The sequence below is a fragment of the Bos javanicus genome, chromosome 1 (assembly GCF_032452875.1).
Source record: "Bos javanicus breed banteng chromosome 1, ARS-OSU_banteng_1.0, whole genome shotgun sequence".
Taxonomy (NCBI): domain Eukaryota; kingdom Metazoa; phylum Chordata; class Mammalia; order Artiodactyla; family Bovidae; genus Bos; species Bos javanicus.
Window position 1 is genome coordinate 150,546,270 of NC_083868.1, and position 16,887 is coordinate 150,563,156.

The following is a 16,887-nucleotide window of genomic DNA, read 5'->3' on the forward strand; positions in this document are numbered from 1 at the left end:
ATCCCAGTTGCTCATGCTGGTCATAAAGTTTGCTAATAATTTGAATGGGGGGTGGGTGGGAGAGGGAGGTGGGGGAACCATAACTGAGAACATCTGTTAAAGTTGAATATGAGAAGCCTGCCTTGTTTTTATTATTTTGCTCATGACACGATCCTGAAAGAGGGGAACTGAGTGATTATCGGAGTAAATGGCTATTTGTATGCAGAACGTAGGTGTGCTTCAACTTTGCATTCCAAAATAAAAATGAGTGATCTTTTCCATTAAAACAGTGTGGGTCACCCCCGGCTGCCAGCTTTTATGCTTTTACTTATTTATCTTCCCCAAGGAGGTGCAGGCACTTTGCAGGCCTTTCCCAAGCTGCCGTAATTGATGGATAGTTGGATTTCTTTTAATTCAAGTAATGCCGAATGTCTGCAGCTTTGGTAATCGGATCCTACCAGCTTTAGAGACCACTGCCAAAATATTCAGAGCTCAGAGGTTTGGCAACGTCATTTAATCATCGCAAAAGGATTACAGAGTGCAAAATAAGCCCCCAGACAGCTCGGAGATGGGCCAATTCAGAAACCGACTCGGGCTGGGGAGCTGCTGAGGCTTGCTCCCTCTCACATGGCCCTGCATCCCGGCTCTCCTTCACCTCGGCTAAGGCTTCACCTAACCACCTTCACCCTGGCTGAGGCTCCATCCTCAGGAGAGAAAAGATGTCAAGGGTGATGGACTTCAGATCAGAGACATAAACAGTATCTGATCACACGTCAGGCTCAGGACTGGTAAAAATCCCAGACCAGGGTACCCAGATTATCCTGGTGTGGGAAGGTCAAGGCCACAGGCTACCCAGTGAGAGCCTCTGACAGAGAAGCCAGATGGTGAATTTAGAAGCCGTCCCTGGTCTCGTTCAAGGGAGACACTGCTGCTGTGATGCTTTATTTACCAACAACAACACAGTTTGTGCCGGGAACAAGCGTGTGTTCACCATGCAATAGACGCTTTAATGCAGGAAGGAAGGGTGATTTGTGACTGGATGAAGATCTGGAGTTTATCAATGACCACCCCAGCTTCAGAGGCCTCTTTCCACTCTGGGCCTGAGTCTGGAGGCTCCCAGGCTAAACCTTTGGTCCTCTTGCTCTAGACAGGGCGAGCTGGCAAGAAGGCCCCGGGGAGGCCCACACCATTCAGGTGCCAAATGTGCTAAGTCCTTGGCACTCCCTTGCACGAGTTCCCGGACAAAGGAAACCTCTAATACCAAACCCACCCCCACGCAGCACAAGTTTCTATTAAACAATCTGAGTCACTTTAAAATAAAAAAGTGCAAAGGCAGACTCCTGTGTAAATCTGATTTGCCATGCTAGGCCAAGCTTATTTTATTACATACATTCTGCATTCTAAGAACTAGTAACTTCATATTGTAAACATTAAGCATACAGAGTTAAAGTTCAAGGCCACATTAGATCATTGATTGTCTCTTGTGTTGTGTATCTTTGGCTGGCCGAGATCAACTCGTAGTGTATAAATGCATAAGTTATATAATTATTATATAAAAAGGAAAAAAAAAACAAAAAAACAAACCACTGACTTGCATACTTCATTCTGACAAACGCACAGCGTTCGCGACTCAAAAGGAAAACTGGAGGCTGCCTCGCCCCCGACACCCAGACGATTTCAGACTGGGGTAGCCGAGAAGGCTAGCGCTTACCTGACCCCGTGGAGAGCAGAGCACCCCCGCCTAAGGATGAGGTCCTGAATGTTTCTTTTTAAATATCAGACAATTCCAGTTACAGTTTTTCTTTTGATAAACAAACAAAACAAGACAAAAAGAGATGCATGATTTTGTTTCTGCGTTCTCCTACCATCCGTGCCCCGCTCCCATCACGCTGTGTCCGTCTTCCTAACACTGGATTTGGTACAACACTGACCGCACGAAGCCTCACATCTCCTCGGCTCAGCTCTCCGAAGAACCAACACCATCCCAAGTCCAGTCTTCACGGCTCAAGAAGCTCCCTTCCCAGTCCTTCCCTCCTCCTTCCCCCGTTTCTTCCTCTCCCACCTCCTCCATCCACACCCACGTGCCCTCTCTCCACACACATGCTCAGTCCCGCCCTGTGACACAGAGTTCCCTTCTTATCGTCAAGGAGTTGGAAGCCTCGGGTTGTTCTAAGAATCTGGTTTCACCCAAGACAGCAGATGCTGATGAGTTCCGTTAACAGTGTCCATCGATGGGCTACCATAGTCTCCCTCTCCTCTCTCTCCTGTGTTTGATATGTTTCTCTTTTTAAATACAGGTAGTTTTCCTTCCAATGACGTTAGAAATGGCATGTTAGGTCCAGACTGTGTGGTATCTATTGCTTGAGTTTAATCCCCACTTAATGCACTAGCAGGATTCCCAAAGACTATTCTAAAGGTTTATACACGTCTTCTGAATGTTTTCTTTGGCACTTTGTCCTTATGACGTCACGCTTGTACTTGCAATGTCTTTTACAAGGTCGGTCCACAGATTACCTGTCCGCGTACACAGGTAGCATCCTTTTTATCTCTGTAGTCATGGTTTAGTAAGTCCCTCCCACTCAGAGTCTCTGGATCTCTCCCCCTGCCCCAGTCGGGCTTTCGCATTTCCCTTGAGGCACTTCTGATTCGTGGTCTCGGATAAGAGTTTGTAGTAATGGATGGGTCTCTACACAGGTGCTGGGAAAGGCCTCTCTCAGGGGCTTTAGTAGTAAGTGCCCAGATGCGAAGGCATATGGCTGGCTGGGAGCCTAGCGCTGGGGTAGATCCCTCCCGTGGGTGAATTCCAGTATGGGTTCGGGGCGGCGAAAAAACTGGATGACGTCACGGGGAGGGCCGGAGGGTGGGGGGCGACAAAGTTCATCTTCTGCGGGTGGGCGTGATAGGAGCCCATGTAGGGGAGGTCCGAGGGGTACTTGTACAGAGAGGACTCCGGGGGGTGGGGCTGCAGGGCCTGGGCGATCCCGTGGAAGTCGAACTTGTAGGCATAGCGCTTCCCGTGGACTTTGGTCATGATGTTCTTGTCGTAGTAGTAGCGGAGGGCCCGGCTGAGCTTGTCATAGTTCATGTTGGGCTTGCTCTTCCGCTCCCCCCAGCGCCGCGCCACCTCGTCCGGGTCGGTCATCTTGAACTCCCCGTTGGTGCCTTCCCAGGTGATGCAGTTGGAATTGGAGCTGTCAGACAGAAGCTCCAGCAGGAACTGCCAAAGCTGGATCTGCCCGCTCCCTGAGGAGGTGGGGAAAGGAAACGGAACATCTGTGAGAACACCGTGTGCACAGCCGGGTCCGACTCTCTGCGGCCCCAGCGACCGCAGCCCGCCAAGGCCCCTCTGTCCATGGGGTTCTCCAGGCAAGAATACTGGAGTGGGGTTGCCATGCCCTCCTCCTCCAGGGCATCTTCCCAACCCAGAGTTCTGAACCTAGGTCTCCCACATTGCAGGCAGATTCTTTAGACCATCTGAGCCACCAGGAAAGCCCAAGAATACTGCAGTGGGTAGTCATCCCTTCTCTAGGGGATCTCCCCGACCCAGGGATTGAACCAGCATCCCTTGTGTCTCCTGCACTGGCAGGTGGATTCTTTACCACTAGTGCCACCTGGAAAACCCCACGCAGAGTTCCTTTAGCAGGCTGTGTGCCCATCCCTCTGGGCTGGGGGCATTGGCTGCTCTTGTCCCCCAGCACCACCACCCCCTTCTCCAGAGAACTGCCCTTGGCCGAAACTGGAGCTGCCTCAAACCCTTCCCTCCCACCCCCTCAGGTAGCCCACGGCCTGATGGACTGACAAAGAACTCCAGAGGTCAGCCCCCTGGCCTCAAAGAGGGACCGATTCTGTGATGCTGGTCATGCCCGGGACTTAGCATGGATGGGGTCAGACTGAAGCAAGGTTCCAGCTAAGGTCACATGCATGCACACTCAGTGGCTCAGTCGTGTCCGACTCTCTGTGACCCCATGGACTGCAGCCCGCCAGGCTCCTCTGTCCAGGGGATTCTCCAGGCGAGAATACTGGAGTGGGTTGCCATGCTCTCCTTCAGGGCATCTTCCCGATCCAGGGATCAAACCCACGTCTCTTATGTCTCCTCCATTGGCAGGTGGACCCTTTACGACTAGTGCCACCTGGGAAGCCCAGCTAAGGCCACAAGCTTCCTTAATCTCTCCCCTGAGGTCTCCGGCATCCTCTCCCTCGAGAATGTACCCTTCATGAATCACCTGCCCAAGTATGCTTAGCCCAAGCTCCGCATCTAAGGAACTGGCCTAAGATGATGATCCTTGGTGATGACCAGGCAGATCTAGAGGCTGATCCAAGTCCTTCTGGGAATGCAAAGAATTCCCGAAAGGGGCAGAGTTCAAGTCAGTTTCCTTCATTTCTGTCTTCCTTAGAAGAGCAGCCAGGTCAACTTTGTGTTTTGGGGCTGGGAAGACTTAATTTTCCTCTTTTGTGAGACAGAAAGCGCCATTATGTAGCTGGCAATAATGACTTAGTACCATTTATGTTGGCTAGGTCAAGTCGAATAATAAAAGTCAGATTTAGGAAATGAACGTCGAAAAGTTTATGGAAAAAGTAGAGAATGGAAGTAAACACCGTTATTTCTAACATAACACGGGGCTGGCACGCAGAAAGCCATTCTGTCAAAACTTTTCCTAGAACAGAATTAACCCACTCAAAATGAGGAAGTTCAGAAAAAAAAGTTGGCTATGTCTCAAACCAGATCACCCATTTCCAGTATTTAGGCAAATGCATCGTAACGGAAATCCACGTGTTGCCCCTGCGTTGCAACGCCAGTTGGGTTAAGCAGAGTTTTCAGATGAAAACGCTGCAACCATGAGTGAGTGCGAGTCCTCCTGGGAGCAGAATGAGGCTGCAACTGAGTCAACAAGATCTCATTTGACTGGGTGTCCACACAGCTCTCTTGATCCCACTGGGGGTCTAGCGATGTGGCTTTTAGGTTTTATTAAATTCAGAGAAACATCCAGGCACATCATTCTAACCTCTACATTACAATACTTCAGGATGACTGATGGCTCCCTTAGAGAGAGAAGCATGCAAATACCAACAATCAGACTGTGACCAGGAGAAGCTAAGATGCTTTAAGCAGGTTTTAGAAGTTTTGAAAACAGGTAAGAGGCAGGTCTTTCCTCCCCAGTTCCCAGATACCACCTTGGGCTTGTTACCAAAGAGATGACCTTTTGTTACACTATGAGTAAATACCAACAGATATGATAAAATGATTAAAGGAACTCTGCCAACTTCAGGGAATTGATGAAACGTAAAAATCAATTATAAATTTGCTTTCTCTAAATCCTGTCCACAAGCTCCCCAGATAAACGGCCCAGCTCATAAATCTTTGTTTCCACATCGGCTGTATGCAGTGGATATGTCTGTGAATCTATCCCTACGATAGCATCGTGAGAAAGGTCAGCCTTTTCTGAATACGTTCTGGAAAATTAGCATTTTTTCACTCTAGCAACACATTTGAAATGTATTAACAGCTTGTAGTTCATCGCAATGTAAAGTCTTTGCTTTTTGGGGGCCACATATTCAAACTGTTCTCAATCAACTTTTGCTGCCCCCAACATTTCATTAATATGCATTTTTAAAAATACAAAGAGCTGTTTGAGAAAACCATATGGTTTTAGTATACATATTGTAACTAAAGGATTACTACTTGAAAAAAAATTTCATATATGACTTGGGAATAGGGAAAAACATGGATTTTTGATTTAAACAATCTAACATATGTTTCAATATAAACACAGAGTTGTTTGAAAATAGATATTCACTGTCAACCTCCTCCCAGAGACAGAGCAATCCCACAGATTTTGTATAAAATACACAGACTTTCCTAAACAGCCAAAATTATATTTATCATCTCTTCAAACCTTGGCGTTGTCTCTTGGGAATCTGTCGCTCACTCACTTCTTTTATAAACGTGTGTAAGAGAAAAATGGCAGAGAAAAGTGCTTTCTCACCTCTCCTGTTTCTAAAGAAATAGTAAGTCGGGGGCCTAAGTTCCTGGCCGGAAACTGAAGGGTCAAAGGATGGACGAGGGATGTCTCCTTTGACTATTTTACCATCAGCCCTTAAGACACAGGGGCTTGACTTCTGAGCCTTTCAAGGGCATGTGGGAATAAGACATCTTCAAAATAAAATTCATTTTCTTCCTTACCAAAAAATAACAGCCATAAATATAAATCAATTGATGTTTCAGTCGTTGTTCTTTAGTCACTAAGTCATGTCTGGCTTTTTGCAACCTCATGGACTGCAGCCCTCCAGGCTCCTCTATCCAAGAGATTTCCCAGGCAAGAATTCCGGAGTGGGTTGCCATTTCCTTCTCCAGGGATCTTCCTGCACCAGGGATGGAATCCCCATCTCCCGAATTGGCAGGTGAGTTCTTTACCACTGAGCCACCAGGAAGCCCCGCTGTTTAAGCAGACGCTATCAAGTGCAGCATTATGTCAAGCTCATTAACTGTTCAACGTGATGTAACAACACCCACTGCCTTCACAGTCTATAGCAGATCTGCTTGCTCTGCTTGACTGCTCAAGGGGGCACAATATTTGCTGAGGAGTTAGTCGATGGTAAATTAAACAAGTTATTCATGGCTGCAGAATTTCAAAAGCCGTTTATTAAACTCTTCTTTTACTGTCAAAATAGTGAGACTGTGTGCTAAAAGTGTGTATTAGAAGATAGAATAGAGATTCCAAAACACGAATACCTAAGATTTAGGTAGTCTAAGAGTGGGTATCTCACCAGCCAAACCAACAAGTAAAAGCAGAAGCTCTTTTAAGACCAATTGTCCATCCAACAGCCTCATCATCTGCACCTCAAGAATCACCTTCTTTGGAAAAAAAAAAAACAAAACAAAACTCTTTACATCTCTTTTCCCTTCTATCCTGATAACCTCCTTTGAAACATCAGTAAAGAGTAGCTACTTTTGTCCTAGGTTTGTCCAGGGTAATTAACTAAAAGGCAAGATTGGGGAAAGAGGGAATCCAAGCCTGTTGGCTGCCCACTTACAGGAAGGCCCAGTGGGATGAAGGGGCCTGGAGTGTGGCTTCGAAGAAGACAAAAGGAAAGCCTTTAATTCTGGGAGAGGACTGTCATCTCCGATTCAAAGAAAAGAAGACAGAGGTTCAAAAGGGAGGGGATATATGTATGTATGTGTGTGTATATATATATATATACATATAGCTGATTCATGTTGAGGTTTGGCAGAAAACAACAAAATTCTGCAAAGCAGCTATCCTTCAATAAAAAAATAAAAAGAAAAGAAGAGAAACACCATAGCACAGAGGTACAGACTGGGCAACAGAAAAGGGCAAAACATCTAAACGGTTTATAAACCACAGAGAAAAGCACAGCTGGGAGTGACTCAGCAGCCATGGGGCAAACAGGAGGGGGGGTCCCAAGGAGGACCCTCGGCCCCCAGCTGATGGAGGGAGAGAGCTGTAAATAAAGCAGAGGGGGGCCCGGCAGGCACCGCGGGGGCCGACCTTCGGGCTTTCTGCAGTAGCTGGAGGTGCTGCAGAAAAACCCAAGTGCACAGCCTGGACCCCCCACCACCACGTCAAGATCAGGGCGGCAGGCGTGTGTCCCAGATGGAAGGCTTTGTCAGGGCTCAGGGTGGCTCAGACAGGACTGGTGGGGGGTGGGTGGGGGGACAGGGAAGCAGAGGGGCTGGAAGCACCCCTTTGGAATCAGCACAGTCTCAGCTGAATCCTGGCTCTGCCTCTTAACGGGACTTGGGGTGGCTCGCCCGGCTGTCTGTGCCTCAGTGTCCCTGTCTGCAGAATGGGGAGATGCAATACTATCAACATGGTAGTATTATAATACTACCTTGCAGGATCACTATGAAGATAAACTCAGCGCATAAGTGCTTGGATCATGATCTGTCTGAGGTGGAAACCAGGGTTTAACGAAAGGTACCTCCCTTGCCCACAAACAGGAGACACCAAAGGAAACCAACCACCCTCCTTCCTCCCAAAAAATCGCAGGCTGGCAGGACAGAAGCTGGGAATGGTGGTGTTCTCAGGGCTGGCCAGTGTCCCTGGAAGCTGACTAGTACTAGGCATCATTCTGAAGACTTTCCATGTGTTTATTTAATCCCTTGCTTCCCAGAACTATGTGACACCCCACAGCAGGGATGAGGAATCAGAGCCCAAGAGGCAGAGTGACTGATCTTGCTGGAGGTCAGCAAGGGTTGGAACCTGGACTCCAGTCTTGCTTTGAGGCCTGGGTTCTGCACACACCTCCACAGGCCCTTCGGGTCCTTTGTCCCCTCCCTGGACCTGCGGTTGGTAAGTCTCAGTAGAAGACTGGACACTCCCACCTCCTATCCGATGCCAAAACATCCCTAACACTGGTCTCTGGCCCTGCCTGGAGCAGGTTCCACTTTCACGCTCACCATTAAAGACTCCCCAGTGAGCCCCAAGGGAGCCAGTGAACTCTTGTTCCCAAGGAAACACTTTCCCGGACAGGCAATTTCTGTTCATCACAGGAGCCGTGGGAAACACTCAGCCACTCTGATGGGGTGTAAAGGGGCGGTGTTGCTAATATCTGATCCAGGACTCCATAGTGCAAGGACACACTCGTCCCAGCAGGAGAAATGTGGTCCACACTGCACACCAAATGCATATTTGGGAGGGAGATGTGGAGATGCGGTTATCATTTTGGGCATTCACATCACGTGAGGTCATCTTTTCATTTAAAATGGTTTTTAAAGTCTGCATTGTGTGGAGAGCAGAGGCAGCAGTCTCAAGTGGTGAAGGATTTATTTATCAGAGACCGGGCAACCAGAACCAAACAGGAAGAAACATTCTCATTTACAGCAGGGTAAAAGACATTCTTGTTTTAGGAGCGGGGCGCCCCATGAATGTAACTGACATACAGCCTAAGGAGAGACGGAGAAAAGTCGCTCATTCGTGTGCGACTCTTTGCGACCCCATGGACCGAAGCCCGCCAGGCTCCTCTGCCCGTGGGATTTCCTAGGCAAGAATATTGGAGTGGGTTGCCATTCTCTTCTTCATTGGATCTTCCCCACCCAGGGATCAAACCTGGGTTTCCTGCGAGTCACCTGCATTGCAGGCTGATTCCTTATCATCTGAGCCACCAGGGAAGCCCAATTCATTATAAACTAAGTAAGAGAAGTCTTTATCTTCAAGTCAGAAGTTGGACGTTGGGATTTCCCTAGCAGTCTGGTGGTTAAGATTTCGCCTTCTAATGCAGGGAGACTGCAGGTTCAATCCCTGGCCAGGGAGCTAAGACTCCACATGCCTCGAGGCCAAAAAAACCCACCCCAAAACATAAAACAGAAGGAATATTGTAACAAATTAAAAAAGGACTTTACAATGGCCACATAAAAAAAAAAAATCTTAAAAAAAAAAGTTGGATGTTGCCACTTTCCCCAGACCCAGCAGACACAGTCTTAGTGGAATAAAGTGCGGCCTTGGCTTACGATGCCAGCGTTGCTATTAGGTACCAAGACATCTTCCATTTCCCCAGGCCAGTGAGTGCTCTGCCTACAAGTCCCTCTATGCACTGTGGGCATCCCCAGGCACTAAGCCCTCTGCTAAGGGGCCACAGCTTTCTTTGGCCTCAAGTCACCAACCAAGCGCCACCTTTATCTGTGACACCATGGGCACAGACCTATATACACTTCACTTAGCCCATCTTGGGGGGTGAAAGGGCCGGACTGGTCTTGTTTATGCTGCTGGACAGGTTCCTGCCCTCTATCCTTGACTGCAGCCCCATCCCAAGCACCAAAGCAGCTGTTTGAATGGCAATCCTTCCTTTCTTTTCTCTGGGTCCTCATTCTCCAAGAGCTCCCTCTTCCATGCTCGCTCAGTGGCAGTGGAGAGGCCGGAAAATATTAAAGCAGATTTTGGAGGCAGAGAGTTGGGGTTCAAATCTGGCCTCTCTTCTGGTGGGCTGCATGACCCAGGAGAAGTTAGCTCATTCATCGGGACCTCCGATTCCCCTTCTGCAGGAGGAAGACCATGGTGTTCCGAGACAAGCATTTGCCCAGGCGTGATACGGCCGGGGGGGAAGGGGAGCTATTGGATTGTTATTTCACATTATTGTATGAACGTTCCCAGAACGTTCCAGCTTCCGCCCTTTCCCCCTTTCTAATCTCTCCTGAACGCTCATGCCAGATTAGTCTTCCTGAAACCTGACTGATAATCATCATCTCAAAACACAGTAATGGTTTTTATGTGACTGGTTATGGATGAAGGTGGAAGAGGAGAGTGAAATAGCTGGCTTAAAACACAACACTCAAAAAGCTAAGATCATGGCATCCAGTCACATCACTTCATGGCAAATAGATGGGTAAAAAATGGAAACAGTGGATTTTCTTTTCTTGGGCTCCAAAGTCACTGCAGATGGTGACTGAAGCTATGAAATTAAAAGACGCTTTCTTCTTGGAAGAAAAGATATGATAAACCTAGACAGCATAATAAAAAGCAGGGACATCATTCTGCTGACAAAGGTCCATGTAGTCAAAGCTACGGTTTTTCCAGTAGTCAAGTATGGATGTGAGAGTTGGACCATAAAGAAGGCTGAGCACCAAAGAATTGATGCTTTTGAACTGTGATGTTGGAGAAGACTCTTGAGAGTCCCTTGGACTTCAAGGAGATCCAACCAGTCCATCCTAAAGGAAATCAATCCTGTATATCCATTGGAAGGACTGATGCTGAAGCTGAAGCTCCAATAATTTGGCCACCTGATGCGAAGAACTGACTCATTGGAAGAGACCCTGATGCTGGGAAAGATTGAAGGTAGGAGGAGAAGGGGATGACAGAGGATGAGATGGTTGGATGGCATCATCAGCTCAATGGACATGAGTTTGAGTAAGCTCCAGGAGACAGTGAAGAACAAGGAAGCCTGGTGTGCTGCAGTCCATGGGGTCGCAGAGTCAGACAGGACTGAGCGACTGAACAACAATGGAGGCAGCTGCAAACAGAAGCTGCGCACAGGTGTAAGAACCAACCCAGGAGACGCAGTCACCAGGTGGATGCCAAGGAAACCTGTGTCCGTGGAACAGACCCAGGGGACGCAGCCACCAGGTGGATGCCGAGGAGACCTGTGTCCGTGGAAGCTCCTTGAGAGTCAAGGAGAGTATCTTGTTACTCCTTGAATTCATTTATTTGGCAAATAATTTTTGAGCACCTGGGCTATGCCTGGATTTAATGCAATAAACAAAATAGACCCGCTCAATTCTCTGCTGTTTAAAAAACATTTACTGCACTAGTTACCATTAACTAAACTTCAGCGTCAAAGATGCAGAACTCCCAATAATGATATTTTATGTTTTCCAAACTATAGATTCCCTTGTGGGGATTTACACAGAATCTACATTTTCCCGTTTCTAACCCTGTTTTGGCCTCAACGTTTAGGCAATACACATTCCAGCTGGGATTTCCAACATGCCTGTGACATCTTGGCATCTGAAGTTGCTGTTGAGAATATGCAGCATATGCTGTGCACTTCTGAAGTGGATGCCAGCACAGCTGGTTCTGACCCGAACACAAACAAATCAAACAACCTGGCTGGCACCGAGGCATGGTGCCAGGTGACAGCCCTTGGCAAGGGACGGGCTACAACTGGGCGATTAAGGATCTGTGCTTTCTTCTGGCATCTGAGTTCAGACACAGGCCATTCAATGACCACGAGCCTAAGTTTGAAGTCTTATGGTTGTCATTAGGTTCTTTTTTTTTTTAAGATATTATTTTATCTGCTGTGTGATGGGCTGAAGTGTGGTCCTCCTCCCCGCTAATTCATATGTCGGGTTTGCTCAGTACCTTGGAATGTGACATCATTGGGACTAGGATCTTTAGAGGGGTAATCAAGTTAAAGTAATGTCATTTGCATGGGCTCTAATCCAGGCTGACTAGGGTCCTGGTAGAAATGGGAGTCTGGGCACAGAGATAACATACAGAAGTAAGGAGATGCAGGCAAAGATGGCCATCTGCAAGCCAAGGAGAAGTCTTGAACAGATTCTTCTCCATGGCCCACAGAGGGAAAGAACCCTGACAACTTGATTTTGGACTTCAGGCCTCTAGTACTTCCCAGGTGGCGCTAGTGGTAAAGAACCTGCCTGCGGATGGGGAGACGTACGAGACTTGGGTTAGATCCCTGGGTTGAGAAGATCCCCTGGAGGAGGGCATGGCAACTCACCCCAGCATTCTTGCCTGGAGAATCCCCTCGGACAGAGGAGCCTGGTGGGTCGCAAAGAGTCAGACACAACTAAAGGGACTTAGCGCACACGCAAGCCTCTAGAACCAGGAAACAATAAATGTCTGATGTCTAAGCCCCCAGCCTGTAGTACTTGGTCAGAGCAGCCCCAGGAAGCTGAAACAACTTGGATTAAGTAAGGATGCTCTTCGCTGAAGCTAAATCTTAAAGTTTATAACCCAACCCTTTTATTTGCCATTTAGGAAAGTAATCCAGTGAAACTTACAACTTAAATTTGTTCAGTGGAAGGGATTTCTTTGGCTACTCAGGTTCAACGTTCAATATCGCTCCTGCCCAAAAGATAACTTTGTAAGAGCAAAACCATGAGCAGTGTCTCACCTGGATTTGCAAGGCGGCTACTTGTGGGTCCAAGAATCTGGTAAGGATCTGCAGCAAAAAGAAAAGACATGGTTGGGAGCAGGTGGCATGTAACTGCAAGAATGATGCTGACCTGCTGGTGTTTTCAGATTTTAGAGCTGACAATGTCTCTCACACCAAAGTTCCCCAGCACCACTTCCTGTATTAGAGACGATGTCACACGGATCTGAGACAGGCTTCGAGGTAAACTCCTAGCTGGTGGCTGAGCTCAGATTTGGTCTGGGGTTCCTGACATCCAGTCCAGGCCTCTCTCCATCCCAGAACATAAACAGGGCAAATGTCCTCAGTCCCCCACGGTCCCCAGGACAATACTGGCTGCATTGCTCAGCGCGCTGGCAGCAGAAACATTCCACTGCATTTCTGGGCTGATGTTGTTGTATGTGGTCTGGAAGGTAAAAGTCAAATAATTCCCAGGACACAAAGAAGCTGGGTGCAGATGGAATGTATTTTCCATGTTTACTGCATGGATTTTGTAAATGGTTTAGCAAAAACTCAATCATTTCCAATTGAGTAGAATGGTAGTTTGGTGCCCGTTTTACATATGGAACAGTCCCAAAGAAGACAAAGGAACATTAATTTCATTTAGAAAGTGACACATTTTAGAAAGATGCTGCCAGACCATTTCTTCTTTTATGACCATAATGAGGCTCCCTGAAACATACCTAGCTGAGGACGCTGGTCTTCAGTTTTGGGCACTGTGGAAGGAGACGGCTGAGCAGCTGAAAATCCAAAAATGAAAGAGACAATTAGCCATAACTTGTGTTTGACTACTAGATTTTGGTGCTGCTGTTCATCATTCTACCAGTTATCTTAGTTATGAACAAAAGAGTCCTATTCTTATGATAAGAAGCATCTTAGAGTAAGGAAAATTTTTCCAAAAACAAAATCAAATGTAAACGTAGTAGCAAAACAAAGGCCCTCTAACTTATTTTAAAATTTTATTTGTGCCCCATTTTTTCCAAAACTAAAAAGAAAATTTGAGATGGTTTACAAAACAAATGAAAATGAATCGCCCTCTAAAATAAATACATAAAAGGAAATTACTAGGAAAATAAAATAAAGCAAGGAATACTTTAAACATGGCCAAGATTGGGAAATGACCTGGCGTTGAATCTGTACTCAAAGCATCCCATGAGACATGTATTTGTTCATGTGGAAATACATCACATTGTTCACTTCTTTCTGTTCTAGAAATACGTCTAACCCCCAAAGAGAATGAATCATTGCATTTAAAGATCAGTTGCACTTTGGGGCCAAAGGGACACACATGTTGTATGTTGTTGTATGTTGAAAAAGCACAAACTGGCTAAAGAAATGATCGTGTACTCCATCAAGAGTTACCCACTGCCTGGTGATGAGAGGGTTCAAGGCAGCAGGAACCAACACCGTACCTTTCGACTGGGGGGCGGGGTGGCCATGGCTGGTCCAGGCGGATCTCCTGGGTGGTTCGTAAGGTAAATCTGTAAAGACAAATAAAATGACTAAAAGATCAATGATGTGGCTTGATAATAGCTATTTTGTATGCTTTTTAAAGTTTGTGTTTATTAGAAGAAGTGAGAAAACCCAGTGATCCAAAGAAACATTCAACCTGGGTTTCATGAGATTTATGTTTCATTTACAAAAGATAACTCTGTGTCTTTTATCGATCTAACCCATTTTCACCCATTAATCTGAGAACTCCCATGGACAGATTCTCTCGGAGCTGGTGGACTCCCCTAAGATAACTCACTACAGTCACAGTCAAGACCGTATCAAGTTTCTTACCATCTATTAGTTTTGCTTCCAGCTTGAGCTGACTGAAGTCCATCACCCTATTATTACATGCATGACCCGACTGAAACACAGCCTGCAGTATGGATGAATGAACTGATACCTGCTCGAGGCCGGACCCTAAATCCACCAAATGGCATTCGTGTTCCTTCCTCTTCTTCCTCGGAAACGAGTACTGCCTTCTTTATTTGCCACCTGCCTCTCTCAGCCACCCCTCAATCCCCCTCATCCACTTTTATTCAATCAGTCTTAAGGGACTAGCTCTTTTTCTGTGCAAATGTCTACTTTTTCTCCTGCTCCAAATGAATTTAGGATTTCCCTAAAAGGAATCACATGAAGTCATCGGTAAGACTGAAATAGTATTGCCCCCACAACATATTAGCAGTGATCATAGAACTGAAGTATATGCCAATGATTTTTTTTTGTATTTATAATGTACTGTCACTTGTCCCATAAACCTTCATCACACTTTGCATATGCAAATCGAATAACTATATTTTGGCACCCTCCGTGCAAGCTCTATTATGATTATGACTGTAAGTAGTTTCAAGTTTCCTTTAAAATATATTCCAGAAATGTTATTATGCATGCTCTTACTGACTGTGCCTATGTAAAGCTATTGGTGTATGCAGTCTTATGACAGAGCCATTTCACATCTACATCTTCCTGGATTGGTAGGTCTCGGTTCAATGCCATGTGTCACTGGGTCAGCTGAAAGCCATACCCACATCCTGGAGCAGGTGTCCTGCTCCAGACACCTGGAGATGGCTATAAACTCTCACGTGGAGAGATTTTAAACTTGGTTCACAATTGGCCATTTGGTGGGTCCGTCTTCAAAAAGCTTGATTATGTTTCAAAAGACATGTCTCTTTCCATTTTCCTGTCCCAGAGAGACAAGCAGTGAAATGCAACGTGAAATCCAACACAGAATTGCCTTAATTCATTTGGTCTGTTTGGCTACGACCATCTCGACTGGTGTGGTCTGTGAAATCCTACTCTCCAGAGCTTTGGTTGAGCTTGATCACTTTCTCTGCTGCTGCGCACCACTCCCTCTCCACTGGCATTTTTGTATTTTGGGACTGGAAGCGGTTCCCACCCAGTGCCTTGGATTCTCATTTTTATGATGCTGGGATTACACAGGGGAGTTAAATTTTCAGCTGCTATCGATTTACCACTAAATTTCAACTTACGTCGCTGGGGGTATTTGCACACGGATTCTCAGTGAGTTGCATTTGGTCTAGATGATGGTTAGCCAGAGTTGCAATTTGAGAACTGTCTCAGAAAGAAAAATCTAGGAGGGCAATTGTAACAGTATCTTAGCCCACTACAGGAGCAGAAAGTCACACCGACAACAGGGCTTCTATCTGGAAGCCCTTTCACTTCTAACAGGAGTGAAAAAGCAAGAGAATCCAGAAATATGTTCCAGGTCCTCGTTTCTCCACAGACCAGCAGTACTGGTAACATCTGGGAGCTTGTTATAAATGCAGAATCTCACTCTAGATCTAGTGAATTAGAATCTGCGTTTTACCAGATATGACCCTGCAATCCCACTCCTGGGGATATGTCGGGAGAAAACCATAATTAAAAAAGATATGTGCACTCCACAGTTCTTAGCAGCACTACTCACAACAGCCAAGACACGGAAGCAGCCTAAATGTCCAGTGACTGACAAATGGATACAGAAGACGTGGTGCACGTGTGCGACGCAGTATGGATGCTGCTTAGTTGCTAAGTCGTGTCTGACTCTTTTGCAACCCTGTGGACCATGGCCCGCCAGGCTCCTCTGTCCATGGGATTTCCCAGGCAAGAACACTGGAGTGGATTTCCATTTTCTTCTCTAGGGGATCTTTCTGACCCAGGGATCAAGCCTGCGTCTCCTGCATTGGCAGGTGGATTCTGTACCACCGAGCCACCAGGGAAACACACAATGGAATATTACTCAGCAATACAAAAGGATTAAATTATGCCGTTTGCAGTAACATAGAAGGACCTAGGGATTAGCACTCTACTGAAGTAAGCCAGACGGAGAATCCCAGGGACGGAGGAGCCTGGTGGGCTGCCGCCTGTGGGGTCGCACGGAGTCAGACACGACTGAAGCGACTTAGCAGCAGACAGAGAAAGGCAAATATATGATATCACTTACATATGGAATCTTAAAAAAAATGATACAAAGGAGCTTATATACAAAATAGAAATAAACCCACAGACATAGAAAACAAGCTTATGGTTTCCTAAGGTGGGGGAGGGATAAATTAGGAGATTAACATATACACATCACTAAAAATAAAACAGAGAACCAACAAGGACCTACTGTACAGCACAGGGAACTATACTCAGTATTTTGTAAAAACTTATAGGAGAAAAGAATCAGAAAAATAATATATGTGTAGGTATATATATGTATACACACACACACGCACACACACACACATATATATATAAAACTGAATCATTTTTTTCTGTAAACCAGAAAATATCATGACATTCTAAATCAACGATACTTCAATTTCAAAA

At 46.3% G+C, this 16,887-nt stretch overlaps 1 protein-coding gene across 8 annotated transcripts in view; it reads right to left on the minus strand.

Moving 5' to 3' along the window:
- Positions 1-1,324: 1,324 nt before the first annotated feature.
- The window catches only part of ERG (ETS transcription factor ERG), a 316,294-nt gene continuing 300,731 nt past the window's right edge, over positions 1,325-16,887 (minus strand). For all 8 annotated transcript variants that reach the window (XM_061424857.1, XM_061424862.1, XM_061424853.1 and 5 more), the window contains 4 exons: positions 13,995-14,063; positions 13,266-13,322; positions 12,565-12,612; positions 1,325-3,222 (listed from right to left, as the gene is read on the minus strand). In XM_061424857.1, the coding sequence (XP_061280841.1) occupies positions 2,702-3,222; positions 12,565-12,612; positions 13,266-13,322; positions 13,995-14,063 (695 nt within the window). In that variant the 3' untranslated portion in view covers positions 1,325-2,701. The remainder of the gene's footprint in view (positions 3,223-12,564; positions 12,613-13,265; positions 13,323-13,994; positions 14,064-16,887) is intronic.